This window comes from Pteropus alecto, unplaced genomic scaffold (assembly GCF_000325575.1).
Source record: "Pteropus alecto unplaced genomic scaffold, ASM32557v1 scaffold75, whole genome shotgun sequence".
NCBI classification, from domain to species: Eukaryota; Metazoa; Chordata; class Mammalia; order Chiroptera; family Pteropodidae; genus Pteropus; species Pteropus alecto.
In genome coordinates, this window is record NW_006440638.1 from 9,612,169 (window position 1) to 9,631,085 (window position 18,917).

Here is an 18,917-nt window from a genome sequence, read left to right on the forward strand (position 1 = left end):
CAGGTTGGTCCCTACGATTGATCTTTGCCGTTCTGCTCTCCTTCCCCGGGCTCCGCGGTGCCAGCTTCCTGGGGCCTCGCCGGGGAAGGCAGGAGCGCCCGAGTGTTTCTAAGTTGAGTCTTTTTAAAAAATAACAGTTGCTGTTTACCAACTTGGGTGGGAGTTGAGCTCTGGAAGTGGAGGCGGAGGAGGGAGTGGAGGGGTGGGAAGAAGGAGCTACAGGCCTGTGGGTCCTGGAGAGAGACATCCCCCCACCCCCGCTCTTTTTTTTTTTAAATGTTCTTGGGTGGGGTGTAGTTGAGAGTTGGAGGAAGTCCTGGCTGTGTGTTGCTCTCTCGCTCTCGCTCTCTCCTTTTCGTTTGCGATTCATTTTCTGCTGGTCTGGCCTTCACGCAGCCACTTTGGTAAAGCCCTCGCCATCACTCTATTCCGGGGACGTATCTGGGGTGTGATTTATGTCACTTTCAGAGCGTGTGAAATATACAAGGAGCCTTCCATCTCAGTGTAACCCCTGTGGATGTTTCTTTACTTCTGATAGTGTGTTTCTATATCTGTCTAGGCTATTTTCAGCTTAACTGTTCAAATTGAAAGAGTTCACATTCAGTGGGGCGGGGGGAGGGGGGCAGGATAAAGCCCCACACCCAGGCAGGCTGTAAGGGGACACTCTGGCAGGTTGGGGAACCTCAGCTTCTGTTGTGTTACTTTGCTGGTTAATTAAGTAGCGAGTTGGGTTTGGGTTAGGACGCGCAGCCGACTGAGGAGTTGCCGCAGGTTACTCCCATCTGAATGTAGCCAACTCAACTGTCAAAACTGAAAGACGGTCAGTGAAAAGGAGACTTTCCCCCTCTCCCTCAAGTGTTGTTATGGGAAGAAGGGGATCTTTAGGAAATGGGTGGTAAAGTTTTAGAGCAAAGTATGTATAGGCTCTTCCTCTTTGGGATTAACTCCTTCAAGGCCTGCCAGTGATAGGTAAAATATCTATTCATTTTATATTCTTGTCCACACAGACCAAATGTTCTAATCAAGCCAATTTAAAAATGCAAATCATCTAATTTCCATAGATTCCAACATTCTGAAAGTGACACATTTGGGGGAAAAATTAAGCCTGATAACAGGAAATGTGAATCATACTATCAGTGACTAATCTGCTTAAGAAAAAAATAAGTTACATTTATTTTATCATTAGGAAGTCAGTGTTAAAGAAGCCAATTTTTTTGTTGTTAAGTCAAGTGAAGTTTTTTTAATTTTATTTTAGAAGCGACCCCATATTCCTTTTTGTTGTTGTTCGTTTGTTTGTAATAGATTTTCCAAGAGGAATGTGTATGTGCAGTCAAAGGTGGTTTATGTGGTAAAGTGTTCAAGCTAGCATGTCATTGTCAAAGACCTCAAACATGATCACATGAAGATTTTAGTTTAGTTTTTGATGTTTTGCTGATGTTTAAAAATTTTCTCGAATGTTGACTCATCACTAAGTAAACCAAATGAAGACAGAAGCGCTTTCTTCTAATTGATACCCTTTGCGTAAATTGAAAAAGGATCTACTATCTTATGTGACCCTTTGTAGCTGCCTGACACATTTCAATGAAAAGTGTATGAAAATGAAACCAAAATACAGACTGCCTACCCAGAGACAGTGGCTGACTTACTCTGGGATGTGATAGAGCTGAACTGAAAACGGATTGGGCTGACACTTGATAATCAAAGTTGATTTATTGTTCATTAGTACTGCATTAGCCCTTTCAGGCAAGACAGTTATTTGTGTAGTGGCCTGTCAAGAGCAAGACTGCAAGCACCTGTCATTTCTAAGGCATGAGATAAGCAACTAAATATTAGCATGATGTGAATAAAAATACATTGCACTAGGTAAAGGGCCACATGATTATAAATTTTTTCTATAATAAAAATGCATAGGTCAATACTAATCTGTGAGAATAAAACTATTTTATATTTTCTTTAACCCTAAGAACTACTTATAGAATGAAAGGAGTGGGCTTTATATTCTATTTGCCCGGAGAACTTTCTTTCTTACTCAGATGTGCAGTTCATCTGATAAAAAGTTGATCAGTTAAGGAAATGAGAAACATAACATGTCAATTATTTAATCCGAGTAATTCAGGGAAGGTAGCCTTCTCGTTTGTGTTGTGTTTTTAAATAAACATATTTCATTAAATGAAAATCTTCTAAGCATGGGCTGATTATATGAAAATGTGATGACATCATAGCTAAGCTATGATAATGTCAGATAATAATGTCAAGTGCATTTTCTGTAACGTGTTTCACTCTCGATTTTTTTCTTCCCTCCCTGGAAGGGAATGATCTCATGACATATAATAGAAAACAATTTAAGTGTCAAAAGAAAACAAAATTAGTGAACTTTTGTCTGCAGCCTTAGAAATGTGGATTAACTCATATTTTTCCAGGGGATGGATTGGAAACATTCTGCATGAGGGTATATAGTGTATTGTCTTCTCTGAATTTTCATTTGACAGGGATTTTTAGAGGCTGTGATCTTAATTAAATCTCAACTAGCTGAAATAATGCATCTAAAGGCATGCAGTGTTGCGTAACCTTGCTCAGTTGGTAAATCATAAATCATCAGAAAGCTTGTGATAGGAATGGTTGGCTTGAATTTTTTTTTTTTGTTGTTTGTAGTTAAGTGTATCTCAAAAACAAAACCCTCACCATCGCTGCCTTATACTTGCACGTTGTCAGGGCCTGTCACTTGAAGATAAACTCTTTCGTGACACTGACCAGTTCTGCAACTTTTCAGCCAACCTCCACACATTTACAAAATACAGGAAAATTAAAATCCAGATTAATTAAAAGCAATAAATTCCGGATTTATCTTGGCTAATGTGGCAGAAGTGTCTTTGAGTTAGCGTGTTTCTGAGACAATCGAGAGACTATTGTGACCAGCTTCTCAGCTTGAAGTAAAATTTGAGTGAAATTTGAACTGGCAAAAAAGGTTGGAGAAATTCATTTTGTTATGTGGTTTAGTTGTAGGTGAACATCACTAAAGAGAAACTTAAAACTGTGCTCTTAGTAGCTAGACAAATGTAATAGCTAGTTAGAATCCACTTCAGGTAGTTCTTTGTGATTTAAGCAAGGGATAATGCAGCAACAGATGATGAGAGAAGGTAGAATTAAATAAATACATAAATCTTGCCTGCGTGTGTTACATGTTAAAATATGAATTCCACAACGAGGAGTTATAATCATTAAATAGCTACTAGTCCAAGTTTTACAAATGCTGGTGCTTAGAAATACTGGGTTATTTACTTTTAGTGCCTTTTAAACGTGTTTTTAACTACTGCATGTTTTGGATCATATGTATTCTGTAATAGAAGAGGCTATCTGCATATAAAAAATTGAGAGCTATCTTGTGATATACTAATTTTGGATGTGTTTGTACACAATATCTCATGTAAGTCTAGGAGTTATGTTGCTGATGTGCTGTAGATCTCTTGGGGCAAAAGAAGAGTGTAGCTTTTTGTGTGCCTGCCTGGCTAGATTTGGGGTTAGTCTTAACTCCCTAAGCTGAATTTGTTTTTGTTTAGTGAAAGGTTTCTCTTCTTGGAAACAGCATGAATTTTCTGGACATTCGTTTTGGTCATTTCAGACTGTACAATACTATTTTCTCTCATAAAATTTAGATTTATTTTCTTTAATTAAAAAAACAAAACAAAAACCTCAGGTACCACTTAGCTAAACAATCTAGTGCAGAATTATCTGGAAAGAGCTAAACTGGGCCTCTGCTTTAGGATTGTAGGAATAATCTTCTCCGAATCCCTCTTCCAACCTGGCAGTTGTTTGAAGAGAAATTAATGAGAAAAATGAGTAGCGAGCCCATGCATTGTGCCTCATTTTCAAATCCGATTAAAAGCATGGAGATGCAAGCTAAATGTTATGGTACACTTTTTTTAGAATACCTTGGTATCATGTTTTAATTTTTAAGCTTTATCTTGCCCTTAAATCTGAAACATCATTGTTCAAATAACTGAGAACAAGGTAAATCAACAACATCAAAAAGGTCGGCTTCTCTGATTTCTCAAGGGCTTGTTATTTTGTACTTCCCAATTCTATTTGATGTCTTGACAAAACAAGATGACACAAGGGAGAATACATTAAATTTTGATTTTTTTTTTTTTCATCTAACCTGTTACAGTTGTGGCAGCTTAATTTCTTTTACTTGCTCCTGAAGATGGCTTTTTGTACAATTACTCTTAATTGTCACACCACTTCATGAGACGGGTCCTCACAGCTTTCCCATTTGCCTGGATTTTACTAAGTATTTTTGAACATATTTTGACCTTTAACATGTAGGGAGCTTTTTTGGTTGGGCTTTACCTTCATTAGAAATGAATAAGTGAATGGCAAGATTGTCAAAGAAGCAACTGATGTTTTCTCATTAGAATCTAATTTTCACCCCTTAGCTTAACTGTGATGTATAAGGTGAAGGTGTTGGAAATAGGCGTGAGAAACTGCACAACCTGAGAAACTGAAGTTGTAATTCTGGGGGAAAAAAAGAAAAAAGAGGAGACAGCACCCTAAGTAAGGCCTTATACAACTTTGGAATGATGGAATTTTTGCCAACCTGCATGTTTAAATCCAATTCTTCTTCCCCCTTGCATCTCAGTAATATGGGAAGAAATGCATATATGCAGTTAAGCTCCCTATATTTTCTACACCGGTGAGAGTGTGAAGAAAGCAGAGCCATACATTTAATTTTTAGACTTAAAAAATATTTTATTGACAAAAGGTAAACATTTTATTTTTCTCCAATTAACTATCCTTTGATCTTTAACTGTATCTACAAGTTATCTTTACTTATTTTAATCGCGTATGTGTCTCAAGATTGATATAGTGGCTACCTCATTTTTGAAGACTAATTTTGAAGAGCGAAATGCTTCAATTTAAGAGAACTTACTTAGCCAGGGCCTCTTCCTTTTCTCTTCGTGAGCTAAAAATCTGTGGATAGAATCTTTTCTGAGGTACCCTCTAGAAATAGTTCTCTCCTCTGATTTACAGCACTTAAAAAAAAGATTTTTGTTGTTATTGTTGTTAATATAAAATGTCATAGCAGCTTTGATTCACATGCACTAAATTGTTTTCTATCCCTCCTACAGGATAAAGAGATTGAGGGAGGAAAGAGGTAGCATTTTTCTTGATTTAAATAATAACAATAGTTGCTAGGTTGAAAAAATTAGTGCTTATTGGATGATTATTTTCATATATAGCTTCCATTGTTTCCTGTATTTAACAATTGCTAGTGGGAGAATCGATTTAATTTATGTAAACTGTACATTTTTATGCAAATGAAGCTGATATTTATTGGAGCTAAAACAGTTACGCTGGCACTTAGTGGAGTAACCTTGTGTACATGGGAAATGTTAGAAGAGAGCAGTTGAGGTTCCACTAATGCCTCTGCTGTAAACAAATAGGAATTTCTGCCACTTTTTTAAATTTAAAGACAAAAGAAGAACTCAGCTTTGCTAGAGATTGTTTATTAGGGTTAATAACCTGAAATAACTCCTGATTGGCAGGCAAATCTTGGTCATACAATCCTTCCTGAAAGAAAGATAGTCTTTCTTGATAGAATGTAATAAACAAAATGATAAAAAATGAAATGCTAATTGCATTTTAAAGAGGCCCTTTTTTTCTAAAATTTTAATAGGTGGTTGTATTGTTACTGAGAGAACAGTTATGCTAATGACTGACTACTTAGATGATTTTGCATTAATATAATAACCATTACCTGCCTTAGTGCTTTGTACGGTATTGTGGCAAAATAGCTAAGTCTAAAAGAGTTATACAAAAAGCAGAATTCCATAATGAAACAGAATTATACTTTCTACATGAATAGTAGGCTTTTTTTATTTTTTGAAGACTGAAATATTATGTCAGAAATATATTTTCTTTCCTCTGTGATACAGCTACCTTGCATCATGGTGTGTGTGTGTGTGTGTGTATTCTTTCTAAATACCATGGGGAATGAATAGAAGCTTCCTAACTTTTCTCTTTGCCAATATATCAGTTGTATCCATTGGCTTATTAATTATGAAAACTGTTGTCTTTCACAGGGGGCAGTGGCAGTGACTTCTGCATGGGCTAGCTTCTATGTGGTCATTATAAAATTTGGCATAATTTGTTTTTTTAATGGAGCCTCTTTTTTTTTTTTTTGGTTTTGTTTTGATGTTCTGGAGTCTTCTAATTTAATTTGTTTTGCTCTTATTATATGACGAACCAGGTCACACTGCCTAACCTGGTCAGTTATCCAAACACATCCTGAAGTCTATAAGAGACTCGAGTTTTCTGGGACATAGATGTCGTTAATAAGAAGAGATTAAAAATAGTTTCTAATTATTAATCCAGATGAATGGCAATAAAACTGTATTTAAAATATTTCCACTCATTTTTATTATTTGTGCACATAGCAATTATGAGAAAATGCCAATGTACAAAATTTATGTTTGGTTATATCGGGCAGTATTTACTTGTAGTTAATGTGAATGTAAACTAAAGAGAAAGCAAAAAAATGATAACGTGTTATTTTCAGTATTTATATTGTATCATCTCCCCTCCCACCCAATTCCTCCGATTGTCTCCTAGATTAGAATTGTGTTGCTTCTGTGGGTGTTTTTATTTGTTTGCTTTTTATACTTACCCGCCCTTCCCATCACCTACCTTTCCCACTGGGAATAAAATAAAATAATGAAGCTTATCATTTTAATAGTCTTCTAGCATTCAGGTGATATGAAGTCATTTTGAAGTAAAAGAAAACTGCATCAGGCAAAATTTATACAGCAGTATATGGGCTTTTAACAGCACTTGTTAGTGCTAAGGACATTTTGCCAATTGCTGTATGAAGGTAGCAGCAGGCCCACACTAGCAGTGTACAACGGCTGTATTTCTGCCATTCTTGCAGGTTTATGCACACCTGGGGTCAGCCACACCCAGTTGGTATCAGTCAACAGTGTTTCATGGAGAGAGAGAGAGAGAGAAAGAGAGAGAGAGAGAGAGAGAGAGAGAGAGAGAGTGTGTGTGTGTGTGTGTGTGTGTGTTTTAATTCACGATTTCCTCTTGAAACGCAACTAAGGAGTGTTAACTGTGTGTGTTTTTTAAATTCAGTTTTGTATGCTAGCATTCTTTAAATGTCTGCCAGAAGTTTAATTTGAATTTCTGATCCCTGAAGGCAGCTAGACAGAATCATTCTAGTTCTTCATAAATTGCCTTCTATGATTCATTGTTAACTCATAAAACATACTCATTTCTATATACTCAAACAGTTAAGGTAGTTACAGTATCAGGGATATAATTTTTTTGCATTATATTTAAATTGTCATTTGAGAAAGAAATCAAGAATTAGATTGAACACCAATTTAAGGTGTGAGCCCTGTAGCACACAAAACATCAGAAATTAATGTGGTTCACCCCCCCTCCTCAAGAGGAGAGTGAGGGAGATGGCATGGAATCAGGGGAAAAAGTTTAGTTTTGAGTGAATACTCTCAAAGAGGAGCCCATAAATATTAGAGCACTGTGGTTAAAAACTTACATGACTGTTTTAAATACTATTGATTTAAACCACTGGCTAGATTTTATGAATCAAAGTGTAATTTCTAAGCTTTGGCCATATTTCTCAAAGCTAAAGCTAAAGCACTCTCTCTTGTGTGCCTTTAGCCACTTTCCAGACATTCAACACAGGATTAAATGATAGTAGTTACAGTGATCAATAGGTTAAGACCGGTACAATCACTCTTGCCGCTAATGACCTCAGTAGTAATGGGCAATAAAGTGTGGGCTATAATAGCCTCTCGCTGGTACTGCGTGCCCTTTGATTCCTAGTATTAGTAGGGACTAGCTACATGAAAAACTTGGACATTGGGCGTTAAGGGAGTGGATATGTAGGCTATAATTCTTAACTATTTAAAGCCTTAAACTGTGCTCTGTTTTTTTCCTTCCGTTTTCTACCCCATAATGGTTTCTGTCCATTTGGTTATGTTTGTTAAAGCTTTCCGTAACCTATATTCATGACACATTGGAGCAGAAACTTTGGGGAAATCTCAGTTTTATCACATTTATAAATTAAGCTCAAGTCTACTTCGGAGGCTCAGCGCTAACTGGTGTGAAAATGTGGTTTCAGATAGTAAAAGCAAAGTTAAGGCCATGAGGATATAATAGCCCACTTCTGATTATTCAGAGACTGATCACCAGGCCGGAGGATTACTCAGGCTTCTTGCCTCTTTCCTTCCTTTGGCTGTGCCTGCTACTTTAAGCGTTTTAAAATTCATCAGCACCTCCATCAGAATGTCCAAAGGCAAAAAAAAAAAAAAAAAAAAAACCAAAACGGGAGGGCGGGGGAGGGAGGAGACTTAAGCTCATTTTTATGTTCTGTAACATTTCTACAAAAGTTGAATAAATAACTAGGGTAAAAGGAGATTTAAATTATTGGCTGTATGTAAGGGTTTGAAAATTATATATGTCAGTTTTTTAAATTTTTAAAATTAATTTTATTGAAGTGTATATACAATTAAAATGCACTCATTTTAAGTATATAGTTGGAAGAATTTGGGCAATTATATTCATCTTAGTGACCACCACCCCAGTCCAGATAAGAGGGCATTTCAATCACTCCCTGTAAGTTCTCTCGTACCCCTTCCTAGCATAGCCTTTTCATAGTTCTTTTAAAAAATTACAAAGAGGTTGTTTCTATGATGATTTCTGTTATTACACTGTTAATTTCGTGTTCATCACCAGTTTAGATCTTACACCACCCTATTCCTGTCTGTTTTCCTGTTCATCACCATCAGAAATTTGGCTCAAGAATATTTATATTGTACACAGTCCAAGAAACAGCAGAGGAAAAAAGAAACCTTAAACATGGTTCTTTTGTTTGCTTAATCAAGCCTCCCTGTATGATGATGTAACACTCAAGGAAAAGTAAACTTCTATTGTGATATGTTGCCTTTAGCAGCTCAATAGATAGTGATTGGCACCCAATACATATTGAAAAGTTTAAAACATTTCTTCTATATAAGGACAGAGTCGACTAATTGTAATTAATTTATAAATGGTTAGGTGTTTCGATAATGTCTTCTTGGTGTTTGCCCTAGATTGAATCCAAGTTCACTGTTCTAACCATTGGGATATTTCACGTGACAAAGTATCTTTTTAAAAGGTTGATTTATCTATTCATATACATCTGTCCCCGTTTGCATATAAAAATATTCAGACGGTCCCATCTGTTTTAAATTACAGTGTAGCTACATCTACACTTGAAAGGCCACTGCAATAGGAAGAATTTCTTGATGACCTTCCAGAGTTGGGTTAATGAAATTTTTCAAGTGTTCTAGGTAGTATTTTCCAAATAGTGCAAAACTTGCGCATAAACATTCCCCCACACAAAACATGCCGCTGACAGCAGTAGAGGGTGTTCACTATACATGAATCTGACCTTCAGGAACCATTTTTAGTTCATCAAAATTAGTGATGCCGAGAAATCGGGACATCAGTGCATAATGACTGTGAAATTAGGAATGAGAGCTTGCTATGCAAATGACAGGACAAATCATGTGAAAAAGTCAAGATAAACTGCATATTAAGACATTATGTTACATAAAATTAATACTGCATTTCTTGCTTTTGCTTACTGTTCCCCTGAAAGATTTTTAAATTCTTTTATCTTCTGATCAGCTATTGTCTGCCGGATTTTTTTTTTAAGTGGCACACAGGCAAAGTGCAAAACATGTTATTACCTTTTATTGTAATACATGAGATGACAGCAGATCCTTTTTAACAAAGTATATCCTTTACTGCTTCTTGCTTCTTGCTGTCACATGTTTGATTAGAAACCAAAGAAAAGTAAGATGCTTAAATATTACTGTTAGAAGACATACAGGTTTTGTCTTTTCTTTCATTGTTTTTTTTTTCTTTCCTTATCTTTTTATTTGGGGGGGTGGTTTTTCATGAAATAGTCTTCTTGTATTACGGGGACTGACAAAATGGTTCTCATGTAGTCTGCAAATTAAACACAAGTGCAGTGATTATTTTGAATAGCTAAATTACATTCTAGAAAGCTTGCAGAATTCATAGCATTGTCATTAGGTATCCGCTTGAATACAATTTGTGTAACCTTGGCCAAGACAGCCTGTCATTTTAATGTCAGTGTTTTATCTGAACAAGACATCATCCTTTCAGATACTGTGTGCAGGTTCCTTGCAGAGATGCCCGTGCAGAAATGTGTTAACAGTTGCAAATATGAAATGCTATCAAGTTCATCACTGGAGCTGTTTGTCACTGAAATGTCATGGAAAGCGGCTTTTAATGGTATCACACGTAATATGAAAGAATTGAGACATCTGTATGCTGGGTGAATAAGGAAGGGTAAAAGGCATCACAGGAAGGGTTTGTGTTTAAGTTCGGAAGGTGCGTCCAAGGTTTAGTTATCCACAAGACTAAGCATTCCTGATTGTTCTTAAAATCACAGTCCATGGAGGAACTGGATCATATTAGCTCCAGCTGCAAAGGTATTGGTTCCCTTTTGTCTACTTCTCTAAACCAAAATTCAAGTTTGCATTAACTCCCTACAGTTCATTGTGACTGAAAATTCATTCTTAATAAGAAATTGAGATCATTCTAACCTAACTCCAGATAGCATTTATTAAGCCTTTAGTCCTTGTGTGCTTGAAAAACTGCCTGGAACACCTGTCAGTGCTGCAAGGTTTTCTTTTTTCTTTACTTAAAATAAACTCCATAATAAATTAAATGGGATTTGTTGCTGCATTCCCTCTGGATAAATGCATTGTGCATGGGAAATTGGTCAGTTCTTGAAGCAGGCTGATGACAGTCAGCCGCTGAACCTGGGAGGCTGTGTGTGTGCGTGCGATTTCCTGGCTTCTAACTTATCCTTTATTAATGTTCTAGGTTCCCGTGTCAGTGGCTATGATGACACCTCAAGTTATCACTCCCCAGCAAATGCAGCAGATCCTCCAGCAACAAGTGCTGAGCCCTCAGCAGCTCCAGGTTCTCCTCCAGCAGCAGCAGGCCCTCATGCTTCAACAGGTAATTGTTCCTACTCCTCCAGTGACCTGCACAACCCAGGGCCCATCACTCCATTCAAAATTCCCTTCACCTGAGCAGCAACTTTTCCTTTTGAAGATTAAGCAGAGCGGTGTGGGTGAGGCTGGACACAGACCTGTCCCTGAAGAGTCTGTTGCATTTGCATCCCAGAAAGAGAAAGACCCTGCCAAAGCGCGTAGGGTTTGGGCCTGGAGAACCCAATGGACTAAGATTAGGGCTATAATTGGACTTGGTAGAAATAAGATCTTTTAAGCCTATGTGGCTTTATACCTTTATTTTGTAAGTCCAGAGGCTTCTGAATTGTGTGAATCAAAGCAAAATGGGGAGCGCACTGGGAGCAGGTTTAAATGTGACAGACAGCTCTTGCGGTCCCCATTTCAACTCAGAAGCTTACAGAATTTTTCTTTAAAACATAAAAAAAAAAATTGGGGACTGGGTGGATTGTAAGGTACAGAGTTGATTTTATTTCTTTCACATATGCTGATGCTGAAATGAACTTCTGGCGGCCGTTGTGCCATGGAGTCCTAATCTTCGGGCTTCATGGACACCTGAGTGGAAAAGATGAGATTCAATACCATAGTGACAGGAGTTGCTGGGGTGAGGTGGTGGGGACAGGATGCAGAGGAGGCTGGCTACCCAAGCTGTTGATACATACGCTAAACAACCTTCAGTTCTGCCCAACCCTATCATTTAGAAAGTATGTGCATGTTTCTCAGTAGAGATTCACCAGACTCTCAGCAAGGGCATTTTGGCTTTGTTGTACAATCAAAGGTCATCCCTTGCCTTATTTTAATTAGTTTGTGTAGAAAATGGTATGTTTTTCATCAGTTCATTTTGGGGATTACTTTTCAAACAATAATGCCAAGAATAGTCAGTGTGTACTGAAATTTATTGTCGAGTTTGGAACTAAAGGTCAGGCCATTGCAGATAAAAGGATGCTGTTTTTCAAATCACAGTTTTGTATGGCACCAAAAGGAACAGTGGATTGGCACTACCTACCCTCTGTTACTTACCATCCTCTCTTTTCTTTGTAGCAGCAGCTTCAAGAGTTTTATAAAAAACAACAGGAACAGTTGCAGCTTCAACTTTTACAACAACAACATGCTGGAAAACAGCCTAAAGAGGTACCGACAATACATATTTTACTTTCAAACCACAGATCCCAGAGGACTATCTAGTGGCTATTAAACTGTCATTCATCTTTTAAATGATTGCACAACTGAGCTGACTCTATCGGTTCTCAGCTTTCAGACTAGAGTTATTGTCCTGTTTTCGCTCAGATTTTTCTGGGTTCCATTTGTTTGCCGGCACATATTTTATAACACCACTGCAGGTGTACCTCGTGTGAGCTCCGGGAAGGGAGATCATGGGCAGAACCTTCAGGGCTCCTTTTGCAAGATGTGCCTGGAGGAAGTGAAGTGCTTTCAGTAAAATTTGATTTGGACACACACTTGATTATTTTTTCCAGCTCAGAGAGCTTGGGTGTGTGGTGATGGCCTTTTCCTTTGGAAGAATTAACCTCTTGTGAGGTTGGACAAACAAAGTTAGAGCGAGATTAAACACTCCCATCTCCGTTGAACTTCTTTCTGCAAGTTGTACCTATCATAACTGCTAAAGGCATGTATGCGATGGCACGAGTTAAGATTAGAGAAGTCTCCAGCTTCACTTATTTGTGTTTCCCTGACCAAAAAAAAAAATAGTATATTACAGTAGCTTCTATGTGCACAATACTTTGTAAGTGCACATAGTTACTGCGTGTGCCACCCCACCCAGTTAGGGGACAGTATTAGCTCCCTAAGTGGTAAGTCCTTCCCAGGGGGTGTTCCATCTCACCTTCTGTACAGTTCTGTGTGGGTGAGGCTCAGTCATTTTGGGGGCGTATCTTTGTGCATGTATGTATTATCATGACATCTTTCTACCCATTCCAAAGTTATCCGATGTTAATTCCTCATATTTTTCCAGTGACTGAAATTCTTTGCGTTTAAGTGTTCTTGGAGTGCCAGAATTTAAAGTTCGATGAACAGCTCACAGTTCAGTTTAACGGCTTCATCACTGGCCCGGCACGCAGGTGGCCACTTTCCTTAGTTGGCAGGAAGTCTTCTCAGGTGACCCTCCACATCCGCGTCCTTCACATGAGATTAGAGGCCAGGAAGCACCAGTTTTACACACTGGGAATGACCCAGACATTCTCCCTTTGTCAGCTCCGCCCTCAACACAAATTGGGTACATTTTCCACGCCCTGCCAAGTTTTCACCCTAGAGTCCTGTTTAGCAGCCTGGATATAAACCCCTGTAGAGTAGGGGCAGTTGAGGGAAGGGGGGGCGGTTTAAAGGGGAGGAGGTGTTTTAATGAAAATGCTGACACAACCTAAGTACAGTGGCGCGCTACTGGGTGCTGTTATAATAAAAAAGGAACAGATTAAAAAGTGTCTAAAATGTAAATCTAAAGGACTAACAGTAATTAAAATGGAAATGGCACAGGGAGGGAAGGCATGTAATTGTGAGATATCACTGTGCAGAAGGCTCTCAGCTTTGTTTTGCTGGCTGTTTTTCTAATTCAGTAGGGCTTACTCATCAGTGGCAGTTCAATGCGCGTTAATGACTCTGGGATTGCAGGCATCACTCTGGACAAAGAAATGATTATTGTGCGGTCAAAAGAAGTTCAAAGACAAGAAGGGAATTTCAGTTTTTTCCTTAGAGATCCACATTCAAGAGCATATAAATTAAGCCAAATGTTAAAAACCACAGTCTGAAAGCTGACTTCAAAGTCACAACTCTCTAATTAATGAACTGCGAGCTTCAGTTTGGACAAGTTGTGGTTTGATGCGCCCATAAATCAACATGACAGGCCTGTTTCACAGTCTCAGACAGTGCTTGTCATTGAGTCACATCAGATGTAAACACAGCAGAAAAAAGAAGGGATATGAAGGAGGTGCAATTGATCAACAGAATTGGTAAAAACCCACTTTTGAAGCACATTATGCATGATCACAGGAAATGGTTACAGCCTCAAGAGGTTTCCCCTTCTGCTGTTGCTTTTTTGAATCAGATTTCTAACAGCCTTCAAAAGGGAGAATAAGAATTATGGAGTTTCTCCCCTGTGGCTCACAGGCAATAACCCCCTGTTGTTATTTTGTGCTTCTTTCTTTTCAAAGGCATCAAAATTTAGTTTTTTAAAGATCTTTAACTCTATATTTGAAGACAAACAAAAAAGGGCTGCCACTGTCATTCTTATCAGTTACCAGGGATTGTGTTTTTCCTTTCTGTTGCCACTTCTTATTAACCTCTTATTTGGTCTGTTAGACATAGTTTGGAATGCACGTCTGCATGCTGGGAGAACATGAAAGTTCAGATGCGCTCAGAGGGCAGATAAAGAAATGTGAAAGGGAAAGTTACACAGCAGAAGGAAGGATAAAAGTTAACTCTCCCAAATTGCTGCTGTCAGAAAGGGGGCATCTAGGCATGCAAAGATGCTGGTGGTGTCTGAGTTTGGGAAGGCATGTGAGGGAGAAAAGGGAATACTTTGTGTCTAAACAAGGAGAAGGTGAGACATTGCAGTACCATTTTAGCATCTCCAGGACACCGGGTTTGCTGTGGTCACACTTTGTCATCCATTTCAAAGGCAAAAGTGATACAGGAGCTATGTTGCCTCAGCATCCTGAGCGTAGGCAGACGTAAGGGCAGATCTCCTTGGATTCCACGACATGTTCACCGGTGCCAGTGGATTTGGCCAAGACCTGTTGTAACAGTGATTAAGAGATCCTTATTTTCCTGAAGTAAGGCATAATCTCCTGAAATTATCATGCAGGTGGTGGTCCTTTTGTGCTGCAATGAAATAGAGTCACATGGTAGCAATTTCATGATGTAGACTGGTGGTTCTGACTCTAACAGGGTTTAAACTTGGATGTTGACAGATGGAACAAGTATATTAATTTACTGAATCCTCCGTCATTAGAGGCTCATAATTTTGAATTGTCAGGTCCCCCTCCCCTGCTTTTTCGCCTTTTAGATTACCACTGCAGTAAGACACTTGAACCTTTACTCGCTTTTTCTCCTAAAGTTGCTTCAGAGGCGTTTCCCTGAGAAAGTTGGGCTCCACATTGAGTTAGACCTGAGACCTTCCTTAGGAGATATTCTCTAGGCCCCAAATAGCTCGTTGTTTAAGTGACTGCTCTTTAATGGTTGACAGAATGGGTGTGGAAAATAGAAGGCAGAATTAATAGTAAGTCAAGCCACAAAAAAAGATCCCATCCTGTGCGGGGGAGGTAGGCTAAGTTGATTGTTTTAAAAGGGCCGTTTGTCCCGGGCAGTTATGACAGTTTATGTTAGGCAGTAGGGAGGAGCCAAAGAAAGGAAAACAGACCTTTGACTGCAGCTCCAGGGAGGGGATCCGAAATGCAAGGTTTATCAGGGCATTTGAGCATTTTAACACTGACTACTGACCTGTCGAGGGGACTGCATGGAGACCTTTTTTGTATGCATTCAATTGTGAGAAGTAAACAAATGGGCTCGTATCCTGTGTTTGGTAACTGGGTGGGGAGCAGTTTGGCAACCAGTGTTGCTTTTAAATTCTTTCTTTGGACAATGGACCTTGTATACTTTTATATCCTGGCTTTTCAAACGTGGACAGCTTTCATGAGCTTTTCCTAGGGATGGCCACAGAGACAACAGAAAAACCATCAGTCATTTTATATAAATACAAAATTTCAAACATTTCATTTACAGTAAGACAGGAAACACTCTCCCTAAACTTCAGCACTCCCCCGCCATTATTTTCTTCAAGAATAGCTAATTCTCTGATTTTTTTTAATTGTATCAGTGTTGTTTTACCTCTTCTTCCCCTCTTTAAAAAAAAAAAAAAAAGTGTTGTGAATTAATATCTGTTGAAGAAGTGAAAAATCATTTTGACATGAATATAACTATCATTGGGTTTTACATTAATGTGATAACTTGGGAAGGGGTGAAAACAATTGGATCATTTTATGCATGCTGTTCTTAAAATGAAAACACTGGCTTTTCATTTAAATTTATTTAAATTTTTGTTGTTAGTGGTATAGAATTTGTTTTTTGGAGTGAAACTCAATTAACTTTCTCAGTGGCATGGTAGTAAGTCTGAAATTGGTTGCTAATATGAGAATGATGGTTTTTACTGTAAAATAAACTACATAGAGACAGAAAGGAAACCACCATTTTTCTCTTCCTTTGAACTTCGCATCAGAAGGTCTTGATCCACATACCATTTTATGGATGTATCAGATCAAGGTCATGTGTTAGGTTAAGTGAATGCAGTTGTTTGTAAAGTACAGTTATTAGGAGCTCTGAAAGGGTGTAGTCTTTTTAGTTGCTAAAGTCTCTCTGATGTTTTGAATAATACTCAGAATTAGGAAAACAGATCTTGTTCTTTTCTAAAAGAGCCTTTTTTTTTTTTTTTTACTGTAGTTTGAGAAGGGTTAATTTTTCTTTCATAATTGTTAGCTATGATGTAGCTAAGACCTCCACCTCGATTTGATTCCTAGCAGATTAAGGATATTAGATAATTTCCTTCTATTTATTGTACTACTGCACTGTATTATCTTTCTATCACTCAGATAATTACTGAGGAAATCTACATTAATTTTTTTGGCTGGAGCAAGGTCTGCTAAACACTGGAATGATGTATTGATGTTTTACACAACAAAAGTTTTCCTCTTGTCATTGTCCAATCAACAAAAAGATATTTATCAAATTGTAAAGCCCCTTCTTTTCAAGAACAAAGCCAGTGGGGAAGAAGGACTAGCAAGCAGACCTGAGGGTTTCTGAAACTCAAGCCAAGTTAAGGTGTCTGAAGCTTAAAGTGTCCTTCTTATTAAACACTCGCAGTTGAGTATGATGTTGTTTGCTAAATTATGAATGTGTGTAATTAAAACCTAGTGGCTGTTTCTATGAAAGATTTACAATGTTATTTCATCGTTTGTCATGGCTAATTAACAATATTAGATGAAGTTTTTCTTCTTCAAAGGTCTGATTTTTTCTCATTTATTTATGTCAGAAGTGATAAACAGAGTAGTTAAAAGCTTCTCCCGATGCAGGCGGGAGGAAGGAAACTTGTTCTTTCACACCTCAAAGGTTCAGAGTTCAAATCCCTCCAGACTAGAGTACTGCAGTCTTCTTTCTAGTGTGTATAATTAAAATTTTCAAAGTCTAGAAAGTTCACATCTTGACTACAAAAATTTAGGCCTTTCAAACTGTAGGAGAAGCTGACTTGATTGACGAGTTATTTTTCTGTGGGAGCAGGCAGCAGAGAAGTAAAGCTTCCACCCGCTCACCTCTTTTAGAGGTGATGTGCTCTGTCCCTGTCACACCAGCCTTGACACTGAGCCCTCCCCTCAACTCTAGTGACCATTCTCAGGGTTCGACGATGACGGTGCGTTTTCAAACGTCCATAGTTTAACCTTCCTTGGGACATGGCCATCTCATTTTTTTTTTTTCTTCCCGATCTCTTACAGCAACAGCAGGTGGCTACCCAGCAGTTGGCTTTTCAGCAGCAGCTTTTACAGATGCAGCAGTTGCAGCAGCAGCACCTCCTGTCTTTGCAGCGCCAAGGCCTTCTAACAATTCAGCCGGGGCAGCCTGCCCTTCCCCTCCAACCCCTTGCTCAAGGTAAGTGTTGATTATACAGAAGACACCACTCACTCTGTGAAAATTGTGAGGCAGAGGTGGTGGGGTGTCTCGTGGCATATTCCAGCTCATCATTAAAGAGATTGACCATCTTAAAACATGCACATGCAAACTTAGGAAAAAAGCTAGATGAGGTAGTAATGATGGACCTTGGTAGAAGTTGAAGTTCTCGCTGATGCCCAAACGAAGACATAGGGTGGTCTGAAGTCTTAGCAGCACCAGTGTGATCCACATTCTTAGAGTAAGAGAAGGCCGTGGTACTTTGAAGTATTGAGCTTTTTAATCAGATCTTCTAGTGTTTTCAGCCTTTGGAATCACAAATCTATTTTCCTGAAGGGTTTTTTTAAGTCATTTTAAGCTATACTTTATATCATATAACTTCTGTTTTAAATCTTAGTAATGTTTATTTATATATGTCACTTTTTAATATCTAGGGATAGACTCAGGTTTATTTTTCTGTAAACGATTAAATTAAACTCTTTCTCTTAGAAAAACCAAAGTCGTTTTTTGTTGGATTTTCTCTTTTTTTTCTTTCTTTTTTACCTTCATTGGGCTGTTGATTTTTGAGCAGGTTGGTTCCATACTCATCAGAACAGGTAACATTTCCATCTCTAGCTCTTCAAAAACTGGGGTTCTTTGTAAAATAACAGATTTTCATGGATTTAAAATTTTCTTTTGAAAAGTCATTGGTATGTTATTCCAGTTGGTGTTGGACATCAGAAACAAATGAGCGCCCGATAACTGTTTTGGGGACATCTTCTTGGTTTAAGCAACTTGAACTTTCACATGCATAATGTAAATGCAAATGGATTATTCAGAACTAGAAAAGAGAAAGGAAGGAAAGAAGAAAGTCTCATGCTGTTTTGAAATACAGTTTCCCCATCTTGTACATGCTACAGCAGATTTCATTGTCCCCTCCAGGCCCCCAGTCCTTTCAGTTCTAATACATTAGGATATATGTGTACATATTCCTTGAAGGCTGATAGCTGAAGCCTTTGGTGTCTTGGATACTTACCTTCTGAAGAGGGTTGAAAACATGGAATCTCCTTGACCCTTCATGGTACATAAGGCATGGTCATTTGTTCAGTAACTTCTGCTGTCAGGTGGAGCCAGTGAGGCATGTCTACATTTGAATCTTCTCCCTTGAGTCAACCACACCCAATTTCTGTCCCTTCTGGGGTTTTG

General features: G+C 38.3%; 1 protein-coding gene across 10 annotated transcripts in view; it reads left to right on the forward strand.

Moving 5' to 3' along the window:
• Positions 1 to 18,917, forward strand: part of FOXP1 (forkhead box P1) — a 573,767-nt gene that overhangs the window by 475,979 nt on the left and 78,871 nt on the right. For 8 of the 10 annotated variants that reach the window (XM_015593721.2, XM_025050689.1, XM_006917474.3 and 5 more), the window contains 3 exons: positions 10,921 to 11,058; positions 12,111 to 12,200; positions 17,561 to 17,714. In XM_015593721.2, the coding sequence (XP_015449207.1) occupies positions 10,921 to 11,058; positions 12,111 to 12,200; positions 17,561 to 17,714 (382 nt within the window). The remainder of the gene's footprint in view (positions 1 to 10,920; positions 11,059 to 12,110; positions 12,201 to 17,560; positions 17,715 to 18,917) is intronic. The other 2 variants (XM_006917475.3, XM_025050693.1) reach the window with 1 other exon arrangement.